At 58.2% G+C, this 25,253-nt stretch overlaps 13 protein-coding genes across 13 annotated transcripts; 4 read left to right on the top strand and 9 right to left on the bottom strand.

Moving 5' to 3' along the window:
- The first annotated feature begins 3 nt into the window (after positions 1 to 3).
- On the top strand, positions 4 to 2,995 carry SCHCODRAFT_02642249 (phosphoglycerate mutase-like protein). The gene is made up of 15 exons (XM_050346269.1): positions 4 to 534; positions 658 to 801; positions 890 to 926; positions 978 to 1,045; positions 1,106 to 1,163; positions 1,222 to 1,291; positions 1,409 to 1,488; positions 1,609 to 1,817; positions 1,902 to 1,992; positions 2,078 to 2,227; positions 2,300 to 2,317; positions 2,370 to 2,440; positions 2,497 to 2,506; positions 2,562 to 2,688; positions 2,741 to 2,995. The coding sequence occupies exons 1-15, from the start codon at positions 170 to 172 to the stop codon at positions 2,794 to 2,796; spliced, it is 1,554 nt and encodes a 517-aa protein (XP_050197740.1). The 5' UTR covers positions 4 to 169; the 3' UTR covers positions 2,797 to 2,995.
- SCHCODRAFT_02642247 (P-loop containing nucleoside triphosphate hydrolase protein) lies at positions 2,993 to 4,813 on the top strand. Its single transcript, XM_003025960.2, has 3 exons — positions 2,993 to 3,329; positions 3,379 to 3,492; positions 3,539 to 4,813. The coding sequence occupies exons 1-3, from the start codon at positions 3,228 to 3,230 to the stop codon at positions 4,592 to 4,594; spliced, it is 1,272 nt and encodes a 423-aa protein (XP_003026006.2). The 5' UTR covers positions 2,993 to 3,227; the 3' UTR covers positions 4,595 to 4,813.
- Positions 4,738 to 5,234, bottom strand: SCHCODRAFT_02103135 (uncharacterized protein). The gene has a single exon (XM_050341803.1). It carries the CDS (start codon positions 5,149 to 5,151, stop codon positions 4,903 to 4,905), a length of 249 nt encoding a protein of 82 aa, XP_050197739.1. The 5' UTR covers positions 5,152 to 5,234; the 3' UTR covers positions 4,738 to 4,902.
- SCHCODRAFT_02592030 (uncharacterized protein) lies at positions 5,178 to 5,961 on the bottom strand (the record flags this gene model as incomplete). Its single annotated transcript, XM_003026036.3, has 2 exons — positions 5,178 to 5,886; positions 5,936 to 5,961. 2 exons carry the CDS (start codon positions 5,959 to 5,961, stop codon positions 5,319 to 5,321), a joined length of 594 nt encoding a protein of 197 aa, XP_003026082.1. The 3' UTR covers positions 5,178 to 5,318.
- Positions 5,962 to 6,460: 499 nt separating this feature from the next.
- On the bottom strand, positions 6,461 to 7,796 carry SCHCODRAFT_02642244 (uncharacterized protein). The gene is made up of 5 exons (XM_003026037.2): positions 7,489 to 7,796; positions 7,336 to 7,426; positions 7,146 to 7,277; positions 6,783 to 7,074; positions 6,461 to 6,724 (listed from the first exon to the last, which is right to left on the bottom strand). Exons 1-5 carry the CDS (start codon positions 7,608 to 7,610, stop codon positions 6,504 to 6,506), a joined length of 858 nt encoding a protein of 285 aa, XP_003026083.1. The 5' UTR covers positions 7,611 to 7,796; the 3' UTR covers positions 6,461 to 6,503.
- Positions 7,797 to 8,521: 725 nt separating this feature from the next.
- Positions 8,522 to 10,327, top strand: SCHCODRAFT_02681392 (aromatic compound dioxygenase). The gene is made up of 7 exons (XM_003025961.2): positions 8,522 to 8,862; positions 8,929 to 9,148; positions 9,216 to 9,304; positions 9,370 to 9,667; positions 9,764 to 9,960; positions 10,023 to 10,118; positions 10,196 to 10,327. The coding sequence occupies exons 1-7, from the start codon at positions 8,743 to 8,745 to the stop codon at positions 10,238 to 10,240; spliced, it is 1,065 nt and encodes a 354-aa protein (XP_003026007.1). The 5' UTR covers positions 8,522 to 8,742; the 3' UTR covers positions 10,241 to 10,327.
- A 210-nt stretch (positions 10,328 to 10,537) lies between these two features.
- SCHCODRAFT_02693331 (uncharacterized protein) lies at positions 10,538 to 12,331 on the top strand (the record flags this gene model as incomplete). Its single annotated transcript, XM_003025962.2, has 3 exons — positions 10,538 to 10,757; positions 10,811 to 10,845; positions 10,898 to 12,331. The coding sequence occupies 3 exons, from the start codon at positions 10,538 to 10,540 to the stop codon at positions 12,329 to 12,331; spliced, it is 1,689 nt and encodes a 562-aa protein (XP_003026008.1).
- A 33-nt stretch (positions 12,332 to 12,364) lies between these two features.
- On the bottom strand, positions 12,365 to 14,020 carry SCHCODRAFT_02642236 (aromatic compound dioxygenase). Its single transcript, XM_003026038.2, has 5 exons — positions 13,754 to 14,020; positions 13,494 to 13,698; positions 13,355 to 13,443; positions 13,008 to 13,305; positions 12,365 to 12,953 (listed from the first exon to the last, which is right to left on the bottom strand). Exons 1-5 carry the CDS (start codon positions 13,871 to 13,873, stop codon positions 12,616 to 12,618), a joined length of 1,050 nt encoding a protein of 349 aa, XP_003026084.1. The 5' UTR covers positions 13,874 to 14,020; the 3' UTR covers positions 12,365 to 12,615.
- On the bottom strand, positions 14,008 to 15,771 carry SCHCODRAFT_02642233 (uncharacterized protein). Its single transcript, XM_050346268.1, has 3 exons — positions 15,084 to 15,771; positions 14,786 to 15,026; positions 14,008 to 14,728 (listed from the first exon to the last, which is right to left on the bottom strand). Exons 1-3 carry the CDS (start codon positions 15,582 to 15,584, stop codon positions 14,241 to 14,243), a joined length of 1,230 nt encoding a protein of 409 aa, XP_050197738.1. The 5' UTR covers positions 15,585 to 15,771; the 3' UTR covers positions 14,008 to 14,240.
- Positions 15,761 to 17,529, bottom strand: SCHCODRAFT_02102959 (uncharacterized protein). Its single transcript, XM_003026039.2, has 3 exons — positions 17,104 to 17,529; positions 16,900 to 17,050; positions 15,761 to 16,849 (listed from the first exon to the last, which is right to left on the bottom strand). The coding sequence occupies exons 1-3, from the start codon at positions 17,376 to 17,378 to the stop codon at positions 15,938 to 15,940; spliced, it is 1,338 nt and encodes a 445-aa protein (XP_003026085.2). The 5' UTR covers positions 17,379 to 17,529; the 3' UTR covers positions 15,761 to 15,937.
- Positions 17,530 to 18,350: 821 nt separating this feature from the next.
- Positions 18,351 to 20,070, bottom strand: SCHCODRAFT_02642226 (putative isomerase YbhE). The gene is made up of 5 exons (XM_003026040.2): positions 19,717 to 20,070; positions 19,369 to 19,669; positions 19,205 to 19,313; positions 18,821 to 19,156; positions 18,351 to 18,722 (listed from the first exon to the last, which is right to left on the bottom strand). The coding sequence occupies exons 1-5, from the start codon at positions 19,872 to 19,874 to the stop codon at positions 18,559 to 18,561; spliced, it is 1,068 nt and encodes a 355-aa protein (XP_003026086.1). The 5' UTR covers positions 19,875 to 20,070; the 3' UTR covers positions 18,351 to 18,558.
- Positions 20,071 to 20,686: 616 nt separating this feature from the next.
- On the bottom strand, positions 20,687 to 23,448 carry SCHCODRAFT_02642220 (Hydantoinase B/oxoprolinase). Its single transcript, XM_003026041.2, has 9 exons — positions 23,399 to 23,448; positions 22,778 to 23,346; positions 22,321 to 22,705; positions 22,226 to 22,268; positions 22,024 to 22,178; positions 21,765 to 21,954; positions 21,543 to 21,681; positions 21,421 to 21,490; positions 20,687 to 21,363 (listed from the first exon to the last, which is right to left on the bottom strand). The coding sequence occupies exons 2-9, from the start codon at positions 22,990 to 22,992 to the stop codon at positions 20,812 to 20,814; spliced, it is 1,749 nt and encodes a 582-aa protein (XP_003026087.1). The 5' UTR covers positions 22,993 to 23,346; positions 23,399 to 23,448; the 3' UTR covers positions 20,687 to 20,811.
- A 532-nt stretch (positions 23,449 to 23,980) lies between these two features.
- Positions 23,981 to 25,049, bottom strand: SCHCODRAFT_02706144 (NAD(P)-binding protein; the record flags this gene model as incomplete). Its single annotated transcript, XM_050347012.1, has 6 exons — positions 23,981 to 24,171; positions 24,228 to 24,253; positions 24,311 to 24,483; positions 24,538 to 24,620; positions 24,673 to 24,748; positions 24,807 to 25,049. 6 exons carry the CDS (start codon positions 25,047 to 25,049, stop codon positions 23,981 to 23,983), a joined length of 792 nt encoding a protein of 263 aa, XP_050197737.1.
- Between the last annotated feature and the right edge of the window lie 204 nt (positions 25,050 to 25,253).

The raw sequence follows: 25,253 nt of genomic DNA, 5'->3' as shown, positions 1-25,253 counted from the left end.
GATCCCGCCCGTCACACGTTCCACGCCAATCTCAGCACGTTCAATCATCAGAAAAGAGCATGCGGGGAATATATACAGTCTCACGCGAAGATGCCCCTTGGCTTCCTCCGTTCATCTGCGGAGCGTGCTTTGATCCTGAAGGAGCAGTCGTACTCGAGTCTGCTTCGCTATGATCCCTGCGTCTCTGCTTCTCCTCGTTTGCTCGGTCTTCATATTCAACGGCGCTAGCGCGTCCATCGTCCTGGCTGGGCGCGCGCAGTTTGCCCGTGTGGCGGATGTCTGCGCAAGGGAGGCCGGGGCGGTCTGTGGACAGGATAGTGCAAGCTCCCTCGCAGCTCGCGATGGGCCAGTCGTGTCAAGCCGGTCTACTCTGGCGTCCGTCGTCCACTACCCGCCCAATTCCACATATATCAACGACCTGGACTTCGCGCTGAACGGCTCGGGCGCGCCGGGCGTGTACAACTCGTCGCAGTCGCCCGAGTATGGGGTGTACAACTGGTGCAACATGCCGCATGTGCGGGCGGGGGAGTATGTGTGAGTGCCGTGGTCCTCGCTGAGCTCACTTGTGATGTTGGGAACGCGGGAGGCCATTCACCCTCGGTATCCTGGAATGGAATGGAACGACTGCCAGTGGCTGATGTTATTTTGCTGGCTCAGGACACCTCCCGAGGATTACAAGCTCAAATACGTCGAGGTCATCCATCGGCACCACAAGCGCACGCCCTATGCTTCGAACACGTTCTTCAAGGAGGACGTCGAATGGCAGTGCGAGGGCGAGGGCGTTGTGCACTATGTCAAGAGGTGAGTAGGAAGTCTCCCTTTCCGTAATCTTGTCTTCGGGCCGGCGCTGTTCAGCGCCCGCACATCGTGTCTAACAGCCCGCTCGCAGCCCCAGTGGTCCTGGCGCGGACCCTGCGGTCATCCAGGTAATCACGCTTCTCGTCTATAGGCATTATGCGTTGCTGATGATGCTGAAGTGGAACGCCTTTACGGACGATCAGAATCCCTGGACTTCGTCGGTTGGTCCGGGTTTTGTGGGGACAAAGTGCGTGAACTTCCTTGCCTTTACAAAGCCGCCAGATGGTATTCTTACATCCCTCTTCAGTTGTCAATTGCCCCAAATCACCGCCGAGGGTCTGCAAGACTCGTACCAGCATGGCGTCGTAAGTCATCACTCCCTGGACTCATCTACAGAAAATCTTACGCGGTTTGAAATTGTAGGACCTCCGCTCCGTGTACGCAGACATCTTCGGCTGGAACGACACGCTCGACACCGAGACGGTGAAGATTCGTACGTACTTCCCCTCTTTCGTCCTCTTGTTTTCTTGCCATGTCTCCCTGCCTCCTTCGTTCTCACCTTTCTCCTTTCCTTCACACCCTCAGCTGACACCTCTCACCTCCCTCCCAGGCGTGACGAACAACGTCATTACCTCCCAAGTCGCCGGCGGCGTCCTCCGCGGGCTCTTCCCCGGCGTGTCCGATGTGCAGGTGCGTGTTCAGCTTGATTTTCGGTTTTTCTTCAGCCTGAGGGCGCTCGCACGTGATGCCCCGCTGCTCACGATTGAGGTCCTGCCTCACGCTCGAATGCAAGTCCTGACTGCACTCCAGGTACACGTCCAGCCCGAGGGCATCGACAGCCTCGAGCCGCAGTATCCGTGCCCCGCGGCGGACGCGGTGCGCGCTGCGTACACGACGGGCGACAGTGGCGCAGAATGGCAACATCATCTCAATACGACGGCGCCGCTGTTCGCAACGCTGGATGCGGTGTCGGGGATCGAGGAGGAGGACGATGCGGGATGGCATACGTGGTTTGATCAGTGAGTGCATGGTGCTGCCCGCGATCGCTTGGCGCAGGAAAAGAGGAGAGGAGCGGAGTCAACGCTGACATGTTCATGGTGCAGCTACTACGACAACCTGAGCGCGAAGCAGTGCCACGGGAAGGCGCTTCCGTGCAGCGTGAACGACACGTCGCTGTGTGTGACGCAGGAGGAGGTGCGTATTTTTTGCTATTGACTGGGGCGACCTGCTGCAGGCAACAAGCATCGACATCCCGGCTCACATGCGATGTGTCGAACAGGCAGACACGGTCTACCGCCTAGGCAATTGGGAATACTCGTACATCTACCGCGACGCGGCGAACTCGACACTGTACTCGGCCCTGAAATACGGGGCGTGGGTGCTGGAGCTGAGGGCTCATCTGGAGAATGCGATCACGGGAGAGTCGACGGTGCGTGTGCTATGCTGCGGCCAATCTAGTTGAACACGTTGAGAGCGAGGGCTGACGCAAAGGTTGCTGCAGGTGAAGTACTACCATAATGTGAGCTCGTTGATCTGAGAGCGGGATCATGTACTGAAGAAAACACTTGCAGGTCGCGCACGACGGCTCCATCTCCGCGCTGCTTGGATTCCTGCAGGTTTCGAAGATGGTTTGGCCGGGGATGTACGTCGAGTCGTCTGTCGTTCGTTCTACTCAGTGACACGCTCATTTTCTTCCAGGGGATCCGAGGTACGCGAATCTCCATTGGCAAAGTGTCCTCGTATGGCTGACCTCTCGCTCTCAGATCGTCTTCGAGCTATACGACAAGGCCGGGGAGCACTTCATCCGTGTTCTGTTCGGCGGTCAGCCGCTCGAGACGTCGACGCCGCTTGGCACACTGAACTTGATTCCTGTGGATAAGTTTATCGATTGTGAGTGACTTTCTTGTGCGGAGAATGCTTCGCGGACGCTAAAAGCACGCAGACATAGACTCGATGCTGGGGTCGGGGTCAGAGCTTTATGCTGCTTGCCAAGGCTAGAGGCCTAGGGTCCTCACGGTGAGGGCTTGATATGTGGACCTGCATAGCCTATGGCCCACCACGGCGTACGTGTGTGAACAATTCTCGTATATACAACTGTTCGCTCTCTGTATCTTGATTCTGAGGTAGCACCCACGAGTGTAAGAGTTCGATGGATGAACCGGGCCGGTCGGACCACACGAATATTCTTCCTTCCCCCACCACCATCAGGCTCGCCCTGAAAGCGCTGAGCCGCATTGAGTCGACTCTGTCCATTCCAGAAGTAGCAGAAGATAAAATATTGAGAAGCAGCAAGTTTCAAGGCCTCAGCAGCGCTTGCGACGTCGCAGAATCAACTGTGTTGGCGAAGCACCTGAGCGACCGCGGTCCGGTTCCCTTGTCTGTTCCCTCTGCTTCTCATACTCGTCCATGGGCCCATGTTTCTCTCTGAGATGGATGGGATATCCCCCTCGTTTATGTCTGCCTCGTCGAGTACAATCAAGCTCGTTATCATCGGACCGTCGGGCGTAGGGAAGACCAGCTTGAGGGGACAGGTGTGTTCCCCCGCCGCCCTGTATGGCCCATAGCTAACACAGCGAGTAGTACATATCCGGCAGGTTCAGCGCAGGGTATCGCGCGACCATCGGCGCAGACTTCATCACAAAGACACTCCCCCATCCCTCAAGGCCGGACGAGTCGGTTGTTCTGCAGATATGGGTGCGTGCCCAGCCGTAGGACCGGCGCTCAGCTGACGGATACGCAGGACACAGCCGGCCAGGAGCGCTTCTCGTCGCTCTCCTCTGCGTTCTTCCGGGGGGCGGACGCCGCGGTGCTGTGCTTCGATGCGAACGACCGGCAGTCAATGCGCTCGCTGACCAAGTGGTGGGACGAGTTCAAGCAAAGAACGCCAGTGGCGGACGAGGACCTCGAAGAGTACTGCTGCGTGGTTGTGGGGAATAAGACAGACCTTGTACGCGACGGTGCAGAAGGGGCCGTCGGCCTTGCAGAAGCGGAAGCTTTTCTCGAGGAGCTCGTCCCCATTGTCGCACGATCACCAGCGCAGGCCAGGGCGAATGGCTGGCATACCCCATTTCCCAATGGATGGCATACACCCCCTCCATTGCACACAGAATCACCAACAACATACCAACCACCAGTCGAGTTCCCCACCAAAGCATCCTCCCCAAGACCCGCATCCCCGCTTGCTGGCCTCTCACCAGGTCGCGTGCGCTCCAAGTCGATATCCATCGTCGCCCCCCATCGTCCATCGCGACATTCCGTGCGCGCATCCTGCTCCCCCAGCGATCGCGGCAACGCCTCGCGCTCGCGCTCCCGCTCCTCCAGCCGCTTCTACACAGGCACAATGACCACGACCGCGACGGGCATGTCCATCTACCACACACCATCATCATCCGTCTTCGACGTATTTCACTCCGCGCGCGCGTCGCCCGAACCGTCGATCTCCCCCTCGGGCTCGTACGCGCGCTCGAGGCGGTCCACACAGGCGAGCGCGAGCACGGTGACTATCACGCCCAGTTTGTTCGCGCGCGAGCACGATGCGGATGGGGTGCAGATGCAGGATGCATGCGCGGTACAGGACGCCACTCCCGAGCTCGGCCCACGCCTCTTCTTCGCGTCAGCCAAGACGGGCGAGAACGTCCCGGACATCTTCGAGTACGTCGCGCGGCGTGTCATACAAAGGTGGGAGCGCGAGGAGCGGCGGATGGGGTTCGGCGAGAACGACAATCCGAGCGTGGTGCACCTGAACCAGGTGGAGGAGCGGGGAAGGCCAGGTAGGGGAGTGGGCGCTTGCTGTTGAGTGCAGTGGGCGTCTGCTGCTCGGAGTGCGTGTTGCTGCGCAAGTCGAGAGCAGTGGGCGCTTACTGGGCGAGTTGAGCGCGGTAGGAGTCTTTGTCAATTGGCGCACGGGGCCCGTCGTCTTCGCTTTCAAAGGGACATTGGATACCAATTCTATCTATCGAGTTATCGTTATTAGCTATATGTACTTTACAACATTGGTGAGATTGGGAAACCGCTCGAGTGCTTCCGCGACCTGTCAGTATCTGCACTGTATAGGTGAGTCTGCTGCCCTGCACCTGACTGGGCATGCGAAGCAGCTCTCAGACCTTATTTCTTGTTGGCAATCGTGGACGCAGTGATACAAGGAGGATTGTAATTGGAGAGGTATATGATGCAGGTTGCGTGAAAAGCGTGATACATGGTATAGATACATAGATACAATGAGGAAATGCATATCATTAGCAAGTCGTATAGAAACCATGAAGAGACACCGAAGCTGAGGATAACAAGATGATATTTGAAGAGAAGCACGAGAACTACCGTATCATGAGGAATCGTAGGGTTGGAAAGAGTCATTGCAGGTTACGAGTATGCGAAGATAAAGGGGCAGAAGAGTGCATAAACCTTGCCGAGGCTGGCAAGCAGAAGGTGGGCTGCAGCGCCTCAAGGGTCGTGGTGCCTGCCCCGTGGCCTGATGCAATTCGAGGGCGGCAGGCTGCGTGATGCATCCTCCCTCCCAAGTCCTAGTACTCCATGCCAGAGTCTGAGTCCGAGCTTGACTCCTCTTCGCTCGAAGACGTCTCCTCGGAACCGCGCCGCACGGGCTTGATGGGTTCGACATCCATCTCGGCCTGCTTGTCCCGGCATTGGCCCTTGTTGCGCGCCGCCTTCCAAGCCATAGCACGCTCCTCATCCGTCCACGCCTGCTCCTGTTCCAAGCTGTTTACCCCCTTAGCGAGCTTCCTGATGCGCCTCGCATAGCGCCGTCTGATCTGCTTTTCCGTGAGGCCCTGCGCGAGATAGTACTCGTGGCCGCGCATGGCGTCGAAGCCCTCGTCGGACTCCTCGCTGGACGAGCCGCACTCGCTGGGGCATTCTTCGCAGAGCTGGCGGAAGGTGACTTCGTAGTTGCCGCTCGGGGTCTCTTCTGTGTCGGCGGGTTGGGAGGAGAGGGTCTTGCGAGTGGCGGGCTTCTTGCGGGTGGCTGGCTTGCGGGTGCTGGTAGGCTTGCGAGAGCTGGTGGGCTTGCGAGCGCTCGTGGGCCTGCAAGGGCTGGTGGCAGGGGAGGCGGTGGGCGCGATAGATGCGAGTCTAATGTGACAGTCAGTGGAGTGGCAATATGCTGAGCAGAGCCACGCACCTGGTAGAGCGCCGTTCAGCAGGCATTGTTCTGTTGTACTTGTTGAAGTTGGCCTCTCGAGGGTTAATTAGAGGAGCAGAAGCTGCTGAGCGTTGCGAACGAGAGTGCGCTGGCTGCACGAACGCTCGAAGATGTCCTGTTGTCCAACAACACATACCACACTCCTCTTATATGCCCCGAAGGCCCGAGCACAAACAAAGACCAGCGCATGCACGACATCAACTTTGCACTGAACATTGCCATAACCGGGCTTATGTCCGGGTATGGCCAGGCTTTTGTCGTCGGTTACTTGTTTCGGTCATGCACGTTTCCATAAATTGCCTGATTAGGCAGGTTGCCGTGACAACAAACGCCGCCTCGTGCGCACCCGCCGGCAATGTGTGATTTCGGAAGTGATCACAAAGAAAGGGTCCGGTGGGGACAATAGGCGATCCAAGGCAAACCAGCAGGACAAAGAGACATGAATGGGAGGCGTACCTGATCGTGTTTGCTGAACCTAGCGGAGGCGCACGACTTGGCATGGATCAGGGAAGCTGTGGCATGATCAAATTGTGTGGCATTGAGGATACTACTGTCTCTTCTTCGCTGGCGCCGTCTGCGGGGCGGCCGGCAAGCTGTAATGAGTATACCACACGCGCGAGCCGAAGAGCGCCAAGAATGACAGCGCGCCCATCGCGCGAGCGCCGAGCGTGCTCAGTGTAAGGTCTTTCGCGACAAGACCTTGCTCTACCAGGCCTACGAAAACCGGCGCGAAGGCTGGGTGTAGGGAGAAGGTGCTGTATACGGCGGCTATAACCCATGTTAGATCGACCACCGTCCAGCACATAATGGCTAGAATGCTACTCACCGACAACCGACCCGCCCCAGAGGTCGAGCGTCGCCATTGCGCCGCCACCACGGAGGAACACGGGAGTGCTAAACTGCCAGTCCGCCGACCAGAGGTTGAAGGTTCCAGCAAGGACTCCGCCGCCGGCTGAGCCCGCGGCGCCGAGGATGAGGTGGAAGAGCGGGGAGGTGACGAGCTCGGGGGCGGTGCGAGGGTGCTGGAGGAGGGCGAGCGCGCCGGTGACGGCGTTCGTGCGCATGGAGGCGTCGATGGGGAGGAGGGCGGTGTCGAGGAGTTTGGGGTGGGTGAGAAGCTGGGAGGGACGAAGGGGAGGGAGTAAGCATTGGATCTGAGGAAATGGGATACATGAGGAGGCTGACACACCTGGGGGAAGACGGAGAATAGCAGGGTGAGCGCGACGTGTACCGCTACGTAGTTAATGTACGGGTGAAAGGAGTATAGCTGTGGGGGAGGAAGGCCGCAGAGGAAGTGTGCGGTGAGTGTGCCGCCCCAGCACTGCGAATGAGCGTAAGCTTCCCGATCATCTTCTGCTCCCAGCCAACTTCCAACGCACCATGATCAGATATCCCGCGATGTACGTTGCCCAAGGCATCCGCGCATACCCCGGCTGCTTCCGCGCATTCGTTTGGTATGCTATGGATATCCTGTGTATAGCCTCGGTCGGCATGTCGCCCGGCCCTTTCCCCTCGCATGAGCGGCCACGTACCTTGCAGCGTGCAGCGTGGGGCCCCAGAGGTAGGGGAACAGCGTCGGGTGCACGGTCGTGTTGGTGAGGAAGACGAGCGCGTCGGCGACGGGGCGTAGAACGTGCGCGGTGGTCGCGGTCATTGTTGTCGTGGGCATCGCGGGCCGCTTCCGAGGCTTGACGGTTGACTTGAAGGGCACGACGCAAGCTGGTTCAAGACTCGACACAGGCTACTTCGAGAAGGCGTGCCGAGGGCGAGGAGATGTGGGGGGATCGCCTGATATGTATATCCGCGGTCCGCGACACGTCGGTGATGGCAGGAGCGAAGGTGCGTCCGCCTCCCGCGGGGATGGATGACGCTAGCCGAGGCGTTGGTCATGAGTGTCACGTTCAAGTCAGGTCGCGTTCTAGGTCGCTGACTTTGCGGATGGTTGTAGACGGAGTAAGGGATCAAGTGCGTGAATGTCAAGTGTCTGATGGCGAGGACCAGCCGCAACTTGACCGTAACGGCCATGATCAATGTATACTCGCTGCGCCAGCTCAGCCACTCGAGTCTATTTTCTCGCCCCCTCGCCCCTTCAGCGTCGCTGCACCAACTACCTCGTGGTGGGAATGGGCGGGAACCGATGGGAAGAATGCGGGCATGCTTGTCATCTCATTATCCTTCTCTTCCTGTCCTCCAGCTCTTCTATAGCGCACCCGGTAAAGATGCGTGCGAATGGTTTACGCGCAAATGCTTGAGCTGACAAGGCAGGACAGTGCTCTGTAAAGACGCTGACGGCTGGATAGACACAGTTGCGGCAGGACACAGTCCAAATCCCTCGAAACCTCCTTGAAAAAAGACGCTTAAAATCCACATACTCCTGTTTGATGGTCTTGGAGCCGTCGAAAACCATATATATGGCGGCAGAGCAGCATACAAACGTGGACAGAGGTCGACGACAGATTTAAGCGTTGCCTTTTGACACCAAAAAGGGCATATGTGGCGTGGGACACATCTTGTGATGATCATGCTGACGCGAAAGCTACGGTTCGACTTCTTGACTTTGGTTGGCAGACTTTGAAGAGAACAGTGTGTTCATGAGAGGCTCACTAAACCGCACCGTATGCAGTCCGACGACTCACGCACTTCTTGGAGTATGGTGTACTGCGGGCGCTTCATGGCCAACTACCCTCAGCGAAATGCATTTGCGTATGGGGTAGACGTGAACGCCTGCGGGGCTAGTATAAAAGTCAGGCAAGCGAAACGGGGTCCCCAAGCAAAACTCTCCAGCTATGTTTCTCTCCCTTACATTCTCTGTTATTTCTCTCGCGCTCGGTATCGCTGGGCACATTGAGCCAAAGTCTCCCGCTGCGGTCGAGCGCTTGAGGGCTCTGCAGGCGGCGGCGTATCATGTACGTGATTCTTCGTACTCCGCTATCGGAGATATGGTCATTGACGGCTCTTCTCTTTGTCTGCAGTGTGCTTCTGAAGTCGCCCAATTTACCTCCGAACGGCAGCGGGGATGGGGACAGCAGCTCCTCTATGGCGCCGGCACGCAGCTGCCTGAGTACTCCGACCTGTTCGCGGCGTCCATCGACGGAAAAAATGATGAGGGCACCGATACTGAGGTGGAGACCATGATGGCCTGCTTGCCCGTCCCCCCTCGCACGAAGATTCAGAACAACACGTGCGTGCTAGGTACGTTAGCGCGGGCGCCTATCTGTCACCCTTCGTCCTTAGACTAATCATCCTCTTTCCCTACCAGCCCCCGAGGTTACCGAGGGCCCATACTACCACCACGCGGGTCATCCTCTGCGCCAGAATATTGCCGAGATGCAGAATGGGTTGCTCACCGTACGTTGTCATTTCGCTGGTTTCTTTCCCCTTCCCCTTCAACTAATCACCGCCTTTTCACCCAGTTCTTTGACATCGGCGTCATAGATGTCGAAACCTGCCGCCCGCTTCCGAACGTCCTCGTCGACATCTGGCACGCGAACGCTACCGGGCACTACGCTGGGCACCCTACGCCGTATCCTGGTCTGGAGAACGAAAAACCGCAGGTTGGGGGCAAGTTTGGCGGACTGCTGACGACGTACCCGCGCTCGAATTACGAGGAGACGTATTTGCGCGGCGCGTGGGTGACGGATGCGAATGGGGTGGCGAAGTTCACGACGGTGTTCCCGGGGTACTATACGGGGCGGGCGGTGCATGTGCATTGTGAGTGACCGTCTTCTTCTGAGTATCTTTGAGGGAGGGAGAGGAAGGGGGATAATTCCGTAAAGAAGGACTCCGAACGCTAATCGTCCTCTTCAGCGCGCGTCTTCACCGACTGGACCGTCCTCCCCAATAACACCTTCCTCGGCGGCAGGCTCGCGCATACCGGCCAGTTCTTCTTTGAGGACGATATTACGGGCGAGGTGGTCGACAAGATGCACCCGTACACGCAGAACCCTATTGCGCAAACCTGGGGCAGGACGAGGAACTGGAGGGATGCGCTGAATATTTTCGAGGTTGGCCTCCTGATTGCCTGACTGATGTCTGGTCTTACTGTGGCTAACCGCGATTTTCCTAGGACGCGCACGGTCCCGAAGGGCAATACAAGCCCGTCTTCGACATGCATCTGCTTGGTGGTGTCATCAACCAGGGGTTGGTGGGGTTTATAACGATGGTGAGTGGTTGGTTGCATAACTTGCCCGGTGGTCCTTGTCTGCGTTCTTGGGGGGTTTATCACTAATGGGGTTATAGGGAATCAATGTCAGCGCGTTGTACGAAGACCAGTGGCAGGACTGATCACCATGGGCTGTACATGCGTATGTCGCTACCTTCGCCCCTGTGTCAGCCAAGCATGAATAGAGCATGGGCCATCGTCAATGCCCCAAAGAACTTTTGTTGCTGTACAACGCCGTTGCTTCGTATTTCGGCCTTCTGTTTTGTCGCAAACAAAGCGTGCCATTCACGTGACTGGATCGGATTCTGCCGAATCGCCACTATAAGTGGACCGTCGATCGGGGTCCGCAACTCTCTCTTGGACCTCATTGCTTCATTATCCGGGTCGAAGGCCACATTCTTTCTTTGTCCACATCAGAGATGTCGTCGACTGCATACAACCCCGCCTTCCTCAAGCTTCCTCTTGAGCTTCTTCGAGAAATCTGCCGCGAGCTGGTGGTACAGAGATTCTCGGACATCCACTTGGCCAAAGTGGCGTTGACTTGCAGGGCACTATATCTGGCTGCCAACCCAATCCTTTGGGAACGTATTCCTGGGCTTGAGCCCCTCCTCAAGCTCATGCCTCGAAAATCATGGGATAGTGCGCCGCACGTTCACCCTGAATGTCTTCGTCCTCGCTAACTATTTCCACAGAAGCATCATTGAACGTCTATTACGATGCATATAAGGTGAGCTCAGATCTTTGACTCTTCTGGTTGCCGCTCACGCACAGCAATGTAGGCTTCTAAATCAGCTTCAGCCCCCAATACCTGCGCCCGGCCCGTGCCAGACTTCTGGGCGCCTATCCGGGAGCTGGCAAACCGGGTTAAATATATCGACATTTATCCGATCCCTTGGGCGAGACAGAAGAAAATCTTACAGGCGAATCCTACGCACAAACTCCTGCCGAATGTGGACACTGTTCGGCTCACTCAGGACAAGGCGCGCTTGCTGCTTTTCTCGCGTGGCTCAGTCGATTACTACTGCCATTTCCTGAAGTTCATCTTATCATTTTCGCATGTCACAGTTCTCAGCATGGACAACGCCCACCGGCTGGCTACAAGACAGGCACACTTTCCACGGCTTAGTTCGCTCACGCGTGATGGTGACCTCCCTTCGAAATCGGTCGTCGACGCATTGCAGCAGCACCCTGCTCAGCTTCAAGTAGTGCAAAGTCTCACCAGCCATCGATTGCTGGGGCACCTGGATATATATATTCCCTTCGGCCCCCATCCCGAATTGTTCGAAGGCCTTGCACGTTTGCGCCGCCTTGCCTTCCTCCGCGTCGAATTCCGCTCCATCGAGGAGTCCGGGCAGTCACCGTGGATCGAGCGGCGGCCAAAATATCCTGCAGGCGCCTTCCCTGCACTCGAGGTCCTCCACGTCTACGGCGTCCCCTTCGCTGATGCCGCGGCACTCCTCCAGAGCTGCCCCAGACGGCCTCTCCTGAACAGCGTCTACGTGGACTCCCCGGAAACGGAACCTCCCGCCAACGTCCTCGCGCTGACGGAAACCATCGAGCGGGTCTGTGATCCTGCGTATATCCAGGATGTCGTCCTCTGCCGAAGGACCTCGGACGCCCAATTCAACGACGCCGCGTATCAGTGGACACTCACCTACGAGCATATCGCGCCACTCGCTTCGATATCTGGTCTCAAGAGTTTCGGACTCGGTAACTTTTGGCGAGTTCATTTTACGCAGGAGCAGTGGACGCATCTGGCTCGGTCCTGGCCCGATCTGTTCATGTTAGAAATGATAATCACCGCATTCTATGGACCCACCACGACTTGCTGCTCGCTCGCAACGCTTGCTACTCTCGCGGCGCACTGCCCGGCACTGACAAGGATATACCTGCCCTTTGAGGCGACGACTATTCCGCTTTTGCCTGCTCCTCCCAACCGACCCGCCACCGATGCGGAGGTCGTTCGCATTGTGCTAGGCGATCCCAAGGACATCAGCAATGCTCAGGAGGTTGCCGTTTTCCTGCAGCACGTATTTGGGCCTGGGGTCAGGGTTGACCTTGGTTACGAACTGGACGAATTCGATAAGAAGCCAGAGCTTGAACGACGGGACAAGGAATGGCAAAAGGTAATGTCTCTGACTTCTGGGACCCGCGGCCGGTCGCGCTGTGCACCCCGAGGGCTGCTATCAGTACAGTGGTCCGAACAGGAGTAAATCAGTATAACGCCGCAAGATTAATTTGGTTGACGGGCGGGGAGGTCACATACGACTCGGATGCTCTGTACATTAATACTTGTTTTTGATTCACGGACACGCATTTCCGTCATGCCTGACCTTTCTCATGAATATTTTACAGTAGATGCTGATACATGGGCGTAGCCGTTAGTCGCTCATTGTGAATAAGCCTCGAAGTAGTGTGCGTTCCGCTATCCCCATGAGTACCCGTTGCCGATGAGTTGAATCGTCAATGCCTCCTCTCGTTCAAGTCCTCCCATCGTTCAGCCTTTCCAGAAGTTGTCGTATGACGCGCTGACATTGATGCCCATCGTGATGAAGCCCACCAAGCCCTGGTTGAGGACGCCACCGAGGAAGTGCAGGTCAAAGATGGGGTTGTATTGCCCTTCGGGACCGTGCGAGTCCTCGAAGATGTTCAGTGAGTCCCTCCAGTTCCTCGTCCGTCCGCGGGTCTGTGCGATCGGGTTCTGCGTGTAAGGGTGCATCTTGTCCGCGACCTCGCCCGTGATGTCGTCCTCGAAGAAGAACTGCCCGGTGTGGGCTAGTCTACCTGCGACGAACGACCCGTTCGGCAGGACGCTCCAGTCGGTGAAGACCTTGGCTGCAAAAGACATTAGTACAGATTGTCCCTCGTCATGATGACTGGATTACTCACTATGCACATGCACCGCACGCCCCGTATAATAGCCCGGGAAGATCGTCGTGAACTTCGCGACCCCGTTCGCGTCCGTCACCCACGCGCCTCGCAGCCAGGTCTCCTCGAAGTTGGTGCGCGGGAATGCGGAGAGCAGCCCCGCGCGCTTGCCGCCAACCTGCGGCTGCTCGTTCTCTAGGCCTGGGCGTGGCAAAGGGTGCCCAGCGTAGTGCCCGGTAGCATTGGCATGCCAGATGTCGACGAGGACGTTGGGGAGGGGGCGGCAGGTCTCGACGTCGATGACGCCGATGTCGAGGAACTGAAAGTTCCATTGAGATGCATGAAGGGATTCGAGGGAGGGGACGTACAGTCAGCAGTCCATTCTGTAGTTCCGCGATGTTTTGCCGTATAGGGTGTCCCACGGTGTGGTAGTACGGCCCCTCGGTAACCTCGGGTGCTGTGAGGGGCGTTAGAGCTGATCGGGGGCAGACAGCGTAGTCGACACACCTAGTACGCAAGTGTTGTTCTGTATCTTCGTCTGATGTGGGACCGGGGAGCAGGCCATCATGATCTCGTCCTCAGGATCCGACCCGTCTTTAGACGGCGCGAACAGATCTGCATACCCCGGCAATTGCGTGCCGACGCCGTACAGGAGCTGCTGCCCCCATCCCTTCTGCCTGTCCGACGTGAACTGCGCGACCTCCGGGGCGCACTGTGGGACGATCGCAGGTAAGTAGATAGCCCCTCAACAAGAGAATACCACGCACATGATACGCCGCCGCCTGCAGCGCCCTCAACCGCTCCACCTCCGCGGGCGTCTTGGGCTCACTGTGCGCCGCGACGCCGCCCACAAGCAGCGTTACCGAGGAGAACAAGGAGAGCAACATCGCTGGCGGTGGCAAGCGCCTGAATCGGGTTCTGCGCCTGAATCCGGAAGGACTGAATCAGGTTCGTTGTATTTATACATGCCCCGCACGCGGGGGCATTTCCCAGCTGATCACCGATCGGGGCAGCCCGTTAGGCGCCCGTGGCCGACGCCCCGCATCCCCACGCGCGAGTGGTCGGACCGCTTCCCACCTGACGAGGATGGTCCGGCGCGAGCGTTGGTGGCGGGTTCGAAAGGAAGGGCTTCGGGAGTGAGGTTTGTGTGGGGGTACGCGCGCGTCGGAGGGTGAAGAGCTTCGTATGCCTATCATAACGCGCTGAGTTGTCATGATCACTGTCGTCCAGACCGGTCGTTGTTCCAGCTCTCGATCAATCCAACCAGAGCGAAAAGCTCGAGCCCTGCATGTCCACGTCCGCATCCCCGCCCCACATAGCAAGCTCCTCCAGCTCGTCTGTTTCGTGGTTCCACTCGATTACGCGTACGCCGCCCGCGCCCTCCGCGTCGTCGCTTACGAGCACCCATGACCGGGTCTCGTCCCCCGGCTTTGACATCACTGCAAGCGCGAGGGACTTGCCACCGGAGGTGGATAGCTCGTGGTAGCGTGGAGTGCCGGTGAAGTCTCCAGCTGCGTCGAGGGGATGTATCCCAATCCAGCCGTTCGTTCCCTCGGACCCGCCGCGCGTGCTAGTGAGAATTGCGCGCGGGGCGGGGTAATGGGAGGTGGAAGGTGCGAGCTGGAGGGTCGAGCCCCGGTAGTGGGTCCGTGGGGGCGGAGGGGGCATCAGCGCATGGGAGGTTGCGTACGTCAGGGGTGTCTTCGAAGTAGAATCGATGGTGTAAACGTCGATACGGTTGGCTGAGAGTGAGTATATGTGAGCGACGGGTGCGGCCGAGCCTTAGCGGGTGAGCTTACTGTGTTCGGTCACGCAGTACAATACCCTGCCATTAGGGTGGAGCTTGACGTGTCGGGGTCCGTCGTTATCCTTGCTGACTGGTGGGGGAGGGGTGGAATGCAGGTAAGACAATAGGCCGGTGGCGGGATCGTGGGTATAGACTTCTATTGTCCCTGGCTTTGCGTCCGTCCCAAGGACAGGCACGAATGCAAGTCGGGGTGTACTGCTGAGCAAGAATTCGATGCCGTGCGAGCCTTCGCGCTGGTCGTGCGCCCTGGTCAGGATCCTCGTTCATCACAGCAGCGCATTGACACTCACCAAAGCTTTCCGTGTCTTATCCGCTTTCTCCAGCTCCCCCTCTTCAACGAACAAGACTTCCTGCACCTTCTGCCCAAAGCCGCCCGTCTCGGGGTCCACTGTATGCACCTCCCCCGTCGGCCCGCCCATCGAGTAGATGTGCTGCCCGTTGCTTGGCGGCGTGAGGGCGATATACGAAGACGTCGCTGTAATCGGTGCGTTGTTGATGTGCGAGACGCGCCAGTGCTCGATCTGCTGCTCGCGCGCGATCTCCCAGCTGGAGAGGATGGGTGGGGAGCCCCAGCTGGTTGTGTATGCGCGATCGCGACGCGCGTTTAGCGCGATATATTGGTGGGGACCGAATGCGGTGTCGCTTTGGTGGATGAAGGAGATGCTGGACCCATTGTTGGGCGCATAGGTGAAGGCGAGAAGGAAGAGGGAGAGTGAACGAAACGAGCCAGCGAGGATGGGAATGGCTGAAACTTGGGATGGGTTTTCGAAAATCGCTTGTGCCGCGTCCATGTGTGTCTTCGCGACGTAGAAGGGGAATAGTTATCCAAAGGTCTTCCTTGCTATTCGCAAGATGGAAGTTGGGGACAAGAGCGGGGTTTATCGTTATGTTCAGATGTCAAGTTCGTTCCCACTTGCCGGTCTTGGAATCCTATGTATGCCAATCGTTCAATTCTATCGTGTCTTCTCTCGATGAGATAAATTTCCCAAATTCCTCAGACCTCAGATGGTATACGTGACCTGCATCAGAAAACCTCGCAACAATAAGCATTGCACAGAAGTACAAACACTCAATAAATAGATAACGATAAAGGTCGTTTTGCCGTCAAGCAACCCATACAATCCCTCAAACAACACTAGGCTCCTCAAACAACAACGAAGCTCGTCGCCGATGCGATGTCGGTGTTGCGCGCGACCAACTCGAGGTTCGCACCACCCTCCGTGCGCTCGAAAACGGCAACACCGCCAGCCGTGTTGGCGCCAGCGACGACGTACTTGTCGGTGCCAGTAGCCGTGCTGCCGATCGCGAGTCCGCGCACCTGCTGCAGGCCAGTGGGGATCTGCGCAACGAGCTCGAGCGCGCTGTCACCGCCCTCCTGGCGGCGCGACTTGACCATACGGTGGCGGAGGTCGAAGCCAGCGCGGCGCTCAGCGGCGTTGCTCTGCGTCGGGGCGGCCGAGGAAGCACCTGAAGCACTGCCGGAAGGCGAGCCAGACGTCGAGCCGTTGCCGTTGAAGCGGAAGATGGCGATGGTGTCGCCCGGGTCGGTGGGGTTCGCGATCTGGCCGATGTTGCGGTTGGACACGTAGATAAGCGACTCGGGGAACTCGTCCGTGGACTCGGTGATGATGAGCTCCGCGGCGGCGAACTTGGAGCCCTCGGCGACGTTCTCCGTGGGCACGACGCTCACGTTCGCGATGAACGGCGACGAGGTCTCAGTCGCGTCAGGGATGGCCTGCGCGGTGAGGTACGAGTTGAGCTCGTGCACGGTGAAGAGGATGTCGTCCTTGATGGCGATGTGGCGCGGGCCGGAGCCCTTGTCGTGGTCGATGCGGCCCCAGCGGATGTACTTGCCGTCGTCGCCGCGCTTGAGGCGCCAGATGGTGTCCGCGCCGAGATCGGGGATGAACACCTCGTCGTTGTACTCGTACGCCTGGTGCGGGTGGTTCGTCACGCCCTCGTCCGTCGGGAGCTCGACCTTGTAGGCGGCGTCCTGCTGGAACTTGGTGGGGTCGTCGGCGCTCGTGGGCGCGAACACGACCGTGTTGTCGCCGTACTGCGCAATGATGAGCTTGGACCGCTGCTGACACGCCGCGTGATACGCACGTTGGGGCCAACAACTTCGCCAGTCGAGAGCTGGACGGTGAACGCGGGGCCGTTGCCCTGCGACGAGATCGAGTCCGTGGAGGTCACGGAGCCATCGTCGTTGATCTTGAATGCCTCAAGGGCACCGACGGGGGAGAGCTCGTTCGTCGCACTATCAGACAGGTTAGCACTGCCCCTCCCGCATGAGACGCCACCAATACGCACTAGAGCACGCTCTGGTCCTTCGCGCCGAGTGTGAGCCACGAAGGGGAGCTCCCCGACGTGCTCTGCGGGCCGACCGTGAGAGTGGCCGCATCCGAGTCGAAGAGGTACGTGACGATGGACGACGTGTAGCCGCCCGCGAGGATCTTGAAGCTAACCATGAGGAGGGGCGTACAGAGGGAGCGTAAGGAAAGAGAGTGCTTGACCGGGGGAAAGAAAGAAGAGTGATGTTGCCGACGATTAGACCAACGCCTTATAAAGGGTTGCGGGGCGCCCATTCATCAGACGGGGCAAGTGCGTCGCCTTGTGATCAGGCGCTGATGGCAGGCGGCGCGAAACAAAGCGCGTCCCTTTGCGTGCTTGTGGGCTTTCGAGCGGGTTGACGCCCCTGCTGATCCTTCGTTATATCGGGAACGCCTAATCTTGCGCAGATAAGGACACCTCGGACGAGGATCTCTGGCCTTGGAACCTACAGTCGATTTCGAGCTCGGGAGAGCGCCGAATGCCTCGGAATACGCGTCAAAAGTCGTTACTCTGGGGTGCCTGCGCTTGTCGCGCTTGGCCGCCTGTAGTCCACCCGAATGGCGCGTCGCAGAGACAGGGCCGGCGTCTCGAGGGTGGCGCTAGACGCGGGCACGTCCAGGGCACGTCGCCCAAACGTTGGCGGCCGCATGAAAGGGAGAGACAGAGTTAGCGGCGATCAGTGGCGAAATCGGCATGTTCGGCGGCGAAATGGCAATTCTTGGCGGTGGACCCACAACGTCCGCGGCCTCTACTTGCATGTTCGAAGATTGCTCTGCAGGACGGCTTCGGTCAGGTCCTCAAGCCAGGATTTATAGGTCAGACGCACATTAAAGGCGGCGCTTCGCAGGAAAATGTAAACGTGCCGGCGCATATTCTGACGCATCTAAAGACCTCCAAGTTTGTGCTGATAAAAGTCATTCAGGACTATAGCCAAGTCGATTTTCGGCGTCAATGCTCAGAGTGGGCCAGCACGCCCAGCAAAGACGAAATCTGTTGGTTGCTCGGATCAGCAGCACGCTTATTTGGGCCGGCACAAAGCCAGATTTGTGCCCTATCGGCAAGAGAATCGTTAGGACAATTGCAAGACATGCTCAGAGGGTGACATACGTCCAATCCAAAGAGGAGCGGTGTAGAAAAGCGTATCGAAGCCGCAATGAAAGGCGGAGGAGAAGTATGATTTTGGGCGTATGCAGCTACGCTGCCATTGTTCGGCTCAATATGTGGCGTCGATCCCCATTGCTCTGTTTTCGGAAGGTCCAGCAAGGCATATCCGTGGCTCGATAACTTGCCCAGTGAGATGTGCTGCTAGATAAAGGTTCAAAGTCTACATCGTAGCTCCCACACTCATCATTTCCGTCTGATCTTGTATAACGAATGGCAAATGCGGGGACCGCACTGGACCAGTGAGTGTTACATTGGGTATTTAGTATGATCTTACTGCAGCCACACGAAGCTCGTCCGCGTCGGGATCTCCAGGTTGGCAGCCACCTTCTCAAAGTTCGTGCCGTTCTCGGTGCGGCGGAAGACGATCGTGCCCGCCTCGCCAACCACACCAGCTGCGACCAGGTACTCTGCGCCGTCTGGGCTGAATTCCATGCCTGCAGATGTAATGGTCAGTACATACACAGACAAGCGCGAGCGAGACCGAGGAGTGGCGCTTGCGAAAGGATTGAAGAGGAGGGATGAAGGTACTCACCGCGGACTTGGCTGATTCCAGTGTAGAACTGGTTGATGAGCTTGAGCTCCTCGCCGTCCTCGCCTTTGTTGACGTGCTCGAAGATAGCGACGGTGTCGCCTCTCGGGTCCGTAACGTTGCCGATGTTGCGGTTAGAGACGTAGATGTACTGGGTTGGGAAGGCGTCCGTAGTGGCAGGGATGAGGATCTCTGCTGCACCCCACGCAGAGCCCTCCGGCGCGTCGTCGGGGATGATGGAAACGTCCGAGATGATATCTGAGGTGCCGTTGGGCGCAGCGGGCATCTGCTGCACGGTAAGGGTGGACGCAAGCTCGTGGAGGGTATAGAGGTAGTCGTCTGAGGGTTTGTCAGTAGTGGACTGGGGCTCTGAGCATCGCTACGCACCGACGATCTGGATGTGACGTGGTCCGCTACCGTCTGGCTGCGCGATTTGGCCCTGGATCTCGTAGTTGCCGGCGCTCTGCTGCTTGAGACGCCAGATGACATCACCGCCCTGAACACAAGCGGGTCAGTCTGTTGGTTGTTATACAGGAGTGGGACAGACGCACCAGATCTGTGACCAACACCTCGTCCTCGTACTCGTAGACCATATGCGGATGCGAGATGTTCTTGAGTACGGGGAAGGTGAGGAGAGGTGCGTCGTCGGTGAAGGTCTCGGGACTGCTGGTGGGGAGGATGCGCCCGTCGCCGCTGTTATAGTTCATAACAGCAACCTCTCCGGTGCTGAGCCAGGTCGCGTAGGCTGGCGCATCGCCGCCAGACGCGACGGTATCGACAGCCGCGCTCAGGGAAAAGTCCGAGCCGATGATGAAGGACTGCAGTCCCCCTTCAGTGTTCTCGTTCGTCGCACTGTGGCTAGGTTAGGCTCTGATGCATCTGCAAGGTGGACTACGCACTAAAGAACGCTCGTGTTGCTCGGGTTCAGGCTGATCCAGGAGGGATTCTGGCCCGAGGGGTACGTGTTCACCAGCGTAAGCGACGCGTTGTCGGGCGTGAACGCGTACGCGGCGATCGACGAATCGTAGCCGCCGGCAAGGATGGTGAAGGCGCTCATGACGACGGAACAGGGAATGAGGGAGGGAAGTGTAGCGCCGCACCTGACCAGTCGCCCTATATACGCGTTCGGGGGAGAATTTCGGAGATGGCCTCGGGCACGGCGAACGTCATGCGTCGTCGCGTGCTTTCGAAGTCTGCAGATGGTGATGGGGCCCGGGGGACTTTGTGTTCATCCTGTGAGGCGGGGGCATCGCGGGCGGGTGTCGCGAGGCGTAACTTCGGCCGACGCGGGTGAAATGCGCGGTAAGGCGCATGTACTGAAGGGCTTGCTGCAGTAGGGAGGCATGAGTAGTGGCGAAAGACTCGAATTTCGCCGGAGAGATACCCTCTACGAAGGACCCGCGTTCGGGAGGTTCTATTCAGGCAGTACGCGGTCCCACTTTTGGACGAGATGCAAAGGTCAAAGCTTGCGCGGACGCCATATTGTGAAGGTGATAGAGCCATATATACTCGATTCCACAAGACCTGACATCGGCTTCACGCTTCAACATCAATGCTTCCTCTCTAGATAAGCATAGACTGCAGTCAGCAAGCGTCCGCCAAATTTGCTCATAGGCTCACGGATTGTATATAGCGGCCAGGTGAGGTCAATAAGCGAAGGGGTTGGGATCTGTCACTCTCCCTATGGCATTTAGTCCATCGAGATATCCTTGCGTCGGTTTCCTGGGGGTTCAAGCATTCCGCGAGGGCCTCCCGAGGGCAATTATTGTAGGTTCTGATCACGAACACAAGAGGCAGGAATAAAGCCTTCCATATCGGGAACAACAGAACGATAACGGCAACTGCCGAAAGTCTGTTCTGAGTTTGTGTCCCGCTCAAAGCGATAGTTCGATCAGTAACTATATTTTCATCGATGTGGTATCTATTCACTGTTGGTACAACATTCATGCTACAAACTTCATACATTCATCTGCCCTTCCTCGCCCACTTCGCGCTTAGAACGCCGCCTGCTCCGCCGCCCGGTCCGCAAACGAGCCCCTCGGCTCCCACCCACTCGAGTGCGCATGCGTCTTCAGCGTCGGCCGCTCCGGATCCGGTGCCCCCCACCCGCCCCCGCCAGGCGTCTCGATGACCAGCCGGTCGCCCTTGCCCATCCACACCGTCGCCTTGCCGCCGATGTTGATGTACCGCGGGCTGTCGTCTCCTTCGACGACATCCCCGTCGGCCTCGCGCGGGTGCTTGACCCAGGTGTTGCGGCCCATGCCCCCGGGGCCGCCGCCCTCGAGGCCGTAGGGGGCGCGGGTGCGGCGCTCGGAGAGGATGGACACCTGGATCGGCTCCTGGAACTCGATGTCGCGGACGACGCCCTCGCCGCCGTGCCAGTGGCCTACGCCCGCGGAGCCGCTGCGCAGGCCGAAGCGGTGGACGAGGACGGGGTATCGCCGCTCTAGCAATTCGACGTCGCCGATGCGCGTGTTGGTGATATGCGTGTGGACGCCGTCGGTACCGTGCCAGCCCGGGCCGGCGCCTGAGCCTCCGGCGACGGTCTATGATGGGTTGTACGTGAGCCGCTATGGTACTGGCAGTCAACGGACGCTGCGAACCTCATAGTAGCCCCAGCCTGGGATTGCTCGGCCCTCCTTATCCTTGCCGCCGGCGCCGAACGTGAGGTTGCTGGGTGCTCTGTTCAGTTTCCAGAGGGCAGTCGACCAGTGAAGACGCTCACTTCGTGCACCCCTGACTCGCAGCGCATGCATTGAACGCCTTCAGCACCACATCGACGATGCGCTGCGATGTGAGTACATTCCCGCCGCACACGGCTGCCGTGCGCGAGGGCGCCAGCAGTGACTTCTTTGGGATCTTGACTGGAAGGTGGGGTTGGAGGGAGAAAGGAGGGAGATCGTTCAGTACGACACTTCCATTTACCCACTTCACACAAACAACTCACTCTCCAACGGCACCAAACACCCCGCGTTCAGCGGGATGTCCATGTCAAGCATCGAGCGCACGCAGTAGATGATGGCGGAGTGCACGACGGATATGGGTGCGTTGAGGTTGCCGCGCACCTCGAAGCCGGTGCCCTCGAAGTCGAATACGGCGCCGCCGGTGTCTTTGTCGATGGTGACCTTGAGAGCGATCTATGGCAAGATGTTAGATGGAGGGAGATGGAGAATGGGATAAAGAAATAGGAGCGCGGAAACACGCACCGGGGATCCGTCATCGAGGTAGTCGACCGCGGAGAGCTCGTTCGTGCCGAGGCGCTCGACGACGCTGCGCAGGAGGGTGCGGACGGACTGCTCGGCGTTGTTGCGGATGTGGTACATATAGCTCTGTACCGTTGGCAAGCTGTAGTCGGCGACGACTGAGCAAATTCAGTGCTGTAGCGCGGACAAGGTCGTGTCTACTCACTTGCATGGATGAGTTGGATCCCCTTGTGGTTGGCGGCGATTTGCTACGCAGAATATCAGCTCATGCACTCCAGCTCTCATTCGCACCCCACTCACCGCCTTCAAGTCACTCTCTACGTCCCTGATATTCCTGCACCCCGAACTCCCCGGATACCGCGCCGGCTTCTCGATCATGTACTCGTGCAGCCCCTTCTGGTCGAACACGCCCCCGTCCACGATCTTGAAGCTCTCGATCTCCGCGCCCTCCTCGAAGATGTTCACCGAGGTCGGGGGCATCGACCCGGGGAGGATGCCGCCGATATCAGCGTGGTGCCCGCGCGAGGCGGTGAAGAAGATGATCTCGTGCGAGGCGGGGTCGAAGACGGGCGTGATGATGGTGATGTCGGGCAGGTGCGAGCCGCCGGCGTGCGGGGAGTTGGTCATTAAGACGTCGCCTTCTTTCATGGTGGCGCCGTGTAGCTTCATTTGGTATTTGACGGCGCTGGGGGAGGGGGAAGGGAGCGGGAAGGGGAAGGTTAGTATGGGATTGGGGAGAGGGGGAGAGTGCACGCACAAGCTCATAGAGCCGAGGTGGATGGGGATGAAGGGGGCATTAGCGACGAGGTCGCCGTCGGGGGCGAAGAGGGCGCAGGAGAAGTCGAGGCGCTCCTTGATGTTCGTGCTGATCGACGTCTGCTGCAGCGACCGGCCCATCGCCTCTGCAACGCTCATAAAGCGGTTGGCAAAGAGCGTCAGCAAGATCGGGTCCGCCTTCTTGTCGCTGGCCATAGTGGTCCGTCGGTGGGAGTCGTGCTGAATGTGAGTCGTGTGAAGGGAGGGAATGTTCAGGATAGCGGCCTGCTGCTGACTCGGAGTCACGAATGGAGTGATAGCAGGAGCTGAGCTTCACGTCCGCGCGATCCTCTATCGCGCTCACCGTGGTCCGCGGTGGGTATATAAGGAAGGATGCCGACGGCGAGAGATGATGATGAGCGGCGGAATGAGCAATCACGACAAGCCGATCACATGAAGCTCGGAACAAGGCTTGCTAGATTGGGATCGTCGCAACTTTCGACGCCATGGTCAGTGCAGATAAAGCGCATATCGCTTGAGTGCAGACAAGACACCTCCATGTTCTGCTTGCTACGCGCGAGTTAACGCGAGGTTCGTGGCCGCAGAGTTTAGCAAGACACACCGGTGATTAAAGCTCGTCAGCCCGCCAGATCGTCAGACCGCACCCCCCCCCCCCAAGGCGATATATCGTAGACCTCATCCCCGAGCACTATCTTGCGGGCCTCCAAAAGAGACCGTCGTCGTCGTCCGGGTCTGTTCTTAGGGTTGGTTCGCTGATATTTGACGCGAGGCGCCCGAAGGTTCAATTGCAGACTTTAGCGGAATCATGGATGAAGACGCAGAATGGGATGAGGTTAGGGGTATTCTATGCTGTGCATACGCTGCACAAGGACAAGAGACAACGCAGAAGCAACGAACATGATAGTCGAAAGCAAGCTCGGCGTCAGCGCGAAGCGATCACGTGCATGGTGCGGCCCGCGCGCCATCCTGAGTGGTAAACAGTATACTCTTGCTTTTCGGACACTGAACGCAACACTCGCACTTGAACACCAAGCGAATATCTATCAAAAAGTTACATGATCTCACAACATAACTTCCCTCCCTTGTGCGTATCTACCTCTTCTGTGGGAGCTTCTTTCGCACTGACGGGAGACCTGTCGACTTCATCACGGACGGTCCCACCCGTTGCTATAGGAAAACCCAATTACTGCGTAACTGGCAGCCCCATGAGCCCATTGCGGTAGCTCTCCTTGCCCTTCTCGAACTGGAGGTACGCTGAGGTGGCCGCGCCGGCGGTGATGGCGATCTTGCCCTCCTTGAGGCCGTCGAGGACGACGTTGATAAAGTCGGCAAGGGGCATCCAGAATCTGGACAGAGCCTCCGTGGTGCCTTGGTCTAAAAGGAAGGGGTGAGTGAGTCGACCCTTGTGAAGGAGATAAAATGGAGCTTACTGTCGTGCAACTCGGACTCGACGAGGCTGATGAAAGGAAGGCAGTTAGCGAGAGGGAGATATGAAAAGAGGGGGAGAGCTCACGGAGGGATAATCTCGAGGACGTGCACGTTTGTCTTGGCGTTCTCCATTTGAATGCGGATGGAGAAGGAGATGCTGTGGAGGGCCGCCTTCGTCGCAGAGTAGTTCGCCGTGCTCGGTAGGGGGATCGTCATGAGGCCAGAGGTCACCGGGACGAGGAGGGTGGGGCGCTCTTTCTGTGCAGTCGGTCAGTATGATGTTGGGTAAGGGACGCATGCGCGAGAACTTACCCCGATCTTGATTAGGTGCGGGAGGAAGGCCGTCATCATGCTCACGACGGCGAGGTAGTTGACGTTGAACTCGGTGCTGATCTCTGGGGACCGGCGAGTTAAGTATTGATTACTTAGCGGAGAAACACGACGCACTGTTGAAATCCACGCTCTCGGGCTTGGTGAAGTCGAAGATATACTGCACGCCCGCGTTCAGGATGACCGCGTCCAGCTGGAGGAATACGTAGTTAGCTCGCTAGCCTTGTACAAGCCCTGTCTGTCCAGCCTACCTCCGGGTACTGCGCCGTGATATCATCCACGAACGCCCTGATCTTGTCGGGCGTCGTGTTCATGTCGAACTTGGCCGTCTTGAAGCCCTCTTTCGCAAGCTCATCGAGCCGCTCCTGCCGGCGGCCCATCGCGATGACAGTCGGCTTCGAGGGGAGGTCACGGATGGCGCGAGCGAGCGCGCGCCCGATGCCCGCGGTCGCGCCGGTGACGAGGACGCACTTCGACTTGAGGATGGAGGCCATGATGAGGAGTATGAGAAGGTTGGACGGTTTGGTTGGCAAAGGCGGTTGTAAAAGGGGGCTTTTGATTGCTGGTAAGGTGGTTGGTGAAGACGATGGAGGCAAGAAGCAAACGCTGGGAGCTGAGGGTACTCAAGTGACTGAACTGACGTCGATGCGCCACGGATTCCCAACCTAAATAGGCAGCAGGCGCTTACTGATGGCGCT

Source organism: Schizophyllum commune (assembly GCF_000143185.2).
Source record: "Schizophyllum commune H4-8 unplaced genomic scaffold SCHCOscaffold_13, whole genome shotgun sequence".
Taxonomy (NCBI): Eukaryota; Fungi; Basidiomycota; class Agaricomycetes; order Agaricales; family Schizophyllaceae; genus Schizophyllum; species Schizophyllum commune.
Note: the sequence above shows the minus strand (reverse complement) of the source record. Positions and strands in the feature narration are given on the sequence as shown.

Bases quoted from the DNA above. Each gene is read 5' to 3' on its own strand.
- SCHCODRAFT_02642249 (XM_050346269.1), top strand. From the start codon at position 170: ATGATCCCTGCGTCTCTGCTTCTCCTCGTTTGCTCGGTCTTCATATTC. The intron at 802-889 runs GTGAGTAGGAAG...GCCCGCTCGCAG, and splicing joins GTTGTGCACTATGTCAAGAG to CCCCAGTGGTCCTGGCGCGG. The intron at 2,689-2,740 runs GTGAGTGACTTT...AAAAGCACGCAG, and splicing joins TGTGGATAAGTTTATCGATT to ACATAGACTCGATGCTGGGG.
- SCHCODRAFT_02642247 (XM_003025960.2), top strand. From the start codon at position 3,228: ATGGATGGGATATCCCCCTCGTTTATGTCTGCCTCGTCGAGTACAATC. The intron at 3,330-3,378 runs GTGTGTTCCCCC...CACAGCGAGTAG, and splicing joins AGACCAGCTTGAGGGGACAG to TACATATCCGGCAGGTTCAG. The intron at 3,493-3,538 runs GTGCGTGCCCAG...ACGGATACGCAG, and splicing joins CGGTTGTTCTGCAGATATGG to GACACAGCCGGCCAGGAGCG.
- SCHCODRAFT_02681392 (XM_003025961.2), top strand. From the start codon at position 8,743: ATGTTTCTCTCCCTTACATTCTCTGTTATTTCTCTCGCGCTCGGTATC. The intron at 8,863-8,928 runs GTACGTGATTCT...CTTTGTCTGCAG, and splicing joins TGCAGGCGGCGGCGTATCAT to TGTGCTTCTGAAGTCGCCCA. The intron at 9,668-9,763 runs GTGAGTGACCGT...CGTCCTCTTCAG, and splicing joins GCGGGCGGTGCATGTGCATT to CGCGCGTCTTCACCGACTGG.
- SCHCODRAFT_02642226 (XM_003026040.2), bottom strand. From the start codon at position 19,874: ATGAGCGCCTTCACCATCCTTGCCGGCGGCTACGATTCGTCGATCGCC. The intron at 19,670-19,716 runs GTGCGTAGTCCA...ACCTAGCCACAG, and splicing joins AGCAACACGAGCGTTCTTTA to TGCGACGAACGAGAACACTG. The intron at 19,314-19,368 runs GTGCGTCTGTCC...GCTTGTGTTCAG, and splicing joins AGGTGTTGGTCACAGATCTG to GGCGGTGATGTCATCTGGCG.
- SCHCODRAFT_02103135 (XM_050341803.1), bottom strand. From the start codon at position 5,151: ATGACTCTTTCCAACCCTACGATTCCTCATGATACGGTAGTTCTCGTG.
- SCHCODRAFT_02102959 (XM_003026039.2), bottom strand. From the start codon at position 17,378: ATGGGCGCCCCGCAACCCTTTATAAGGCGTTGGTCTAATCGTCGGCAA. The intron at 17,051-17,103 runs GTGCGTATTGGT...CCTGTCTGATAG, and splicing joins AAGGACCAGAGCGTGCTCTA to TGCGACGAACGAGCTCTCCC. The intron at 16,850-16,899 runs GTGCGTATCACG...ATCATTGCGCAG, and splicing joins GCGAAGTTGTTGGCCCCAAC to TACGGCGACAACACGGTCGT.
- SCHCODRAFT_02642244 (XM_003026037.2), bottom strand. From the start codon at position 7,610: ATGACCGCGACCACCGCGCACGTTCTACGCCCCGTCGCCGACGCGCTC. The intron at 7,075-7,145 runs GTGTGTCAGCCT...CGTCCCTCCCAG, and splicing joins TATTCTCCGTCTTCCCCCAG to CTTCTCACCCACCCCAAACT. The intron at 6,725-6,782 runs GTGAGTAGCATT...CATGGGTTATAG, and splicing joins CTGGGGCGGGTCGGTTGTCG to CCGCCGTATACAGCACCTTC.
- SCHCODRAFT_02642233 (XM_050346268.1), bottom strand. From the start codon at position 15,584: ATGGACGCGGCACAAGCGATTTTCGAAAACCCATCCCAAGTTTCAGCC. The intron at 15,027-15,083 runs GTGAGTGTCAAT...GCGCACGACCAG, and splicing joins ATAAGACACGGAAAGCTTTG to CGCGAAGGCTCGCACGGCAT. The intron at 14,729-14,785 runs GTAAGCTCACCC...ACTCACTCTCAG, and splicing joins GTACTGCGTGACCGAACACA to CCAACCGTATCGACGTTTAC.
- SCHCODRAFT_02642220 (XM_003026041.2), bottom strand. From the start codon at position 22,992: ATGGCCAGCGACAAGAAGGCGGACCCGATCTTGCTGACGCTCTTTGCC. The intron at 21,682-21,764 runs GTGAGTTGTTTG...CCCACCTTCCAG, and splicing joins GTGTTTGGTGCCGTTGGAGA to TCAAGATCCCAAAGAAGTCA. The intron at 21,491-21,542 runs GTGAGCGTCTTC...CAGAGCACCCAG, and splicing joins GCGAGTCAGGGGTGCACGAA to CAACCTCACGTTCGGCGCCG.
- SCHCODRAFT_02642236 (XM_003026038.2), bottom strand. From the start codon at position 13,873: ATGTTGCTCTCCTTGTTCTCCTCGGTAACGCTGCTTGTGGGCGGCGTC. The intron at 13,699-13,753 runs GTGCGTGGTATT...ATCGTCCCACAG, and splicing joins TGCAGGCGGCGGCGTATCAT to TGCGCCCCGGAGGTCGCGCA. The intron at 13,444-13,493 runs GTGTGTCGACTA...CGCCCCTCACAG, and splicing joins GAACAACACTTGCGTACTAG to CACCCGAGGTTACCGAGGGG.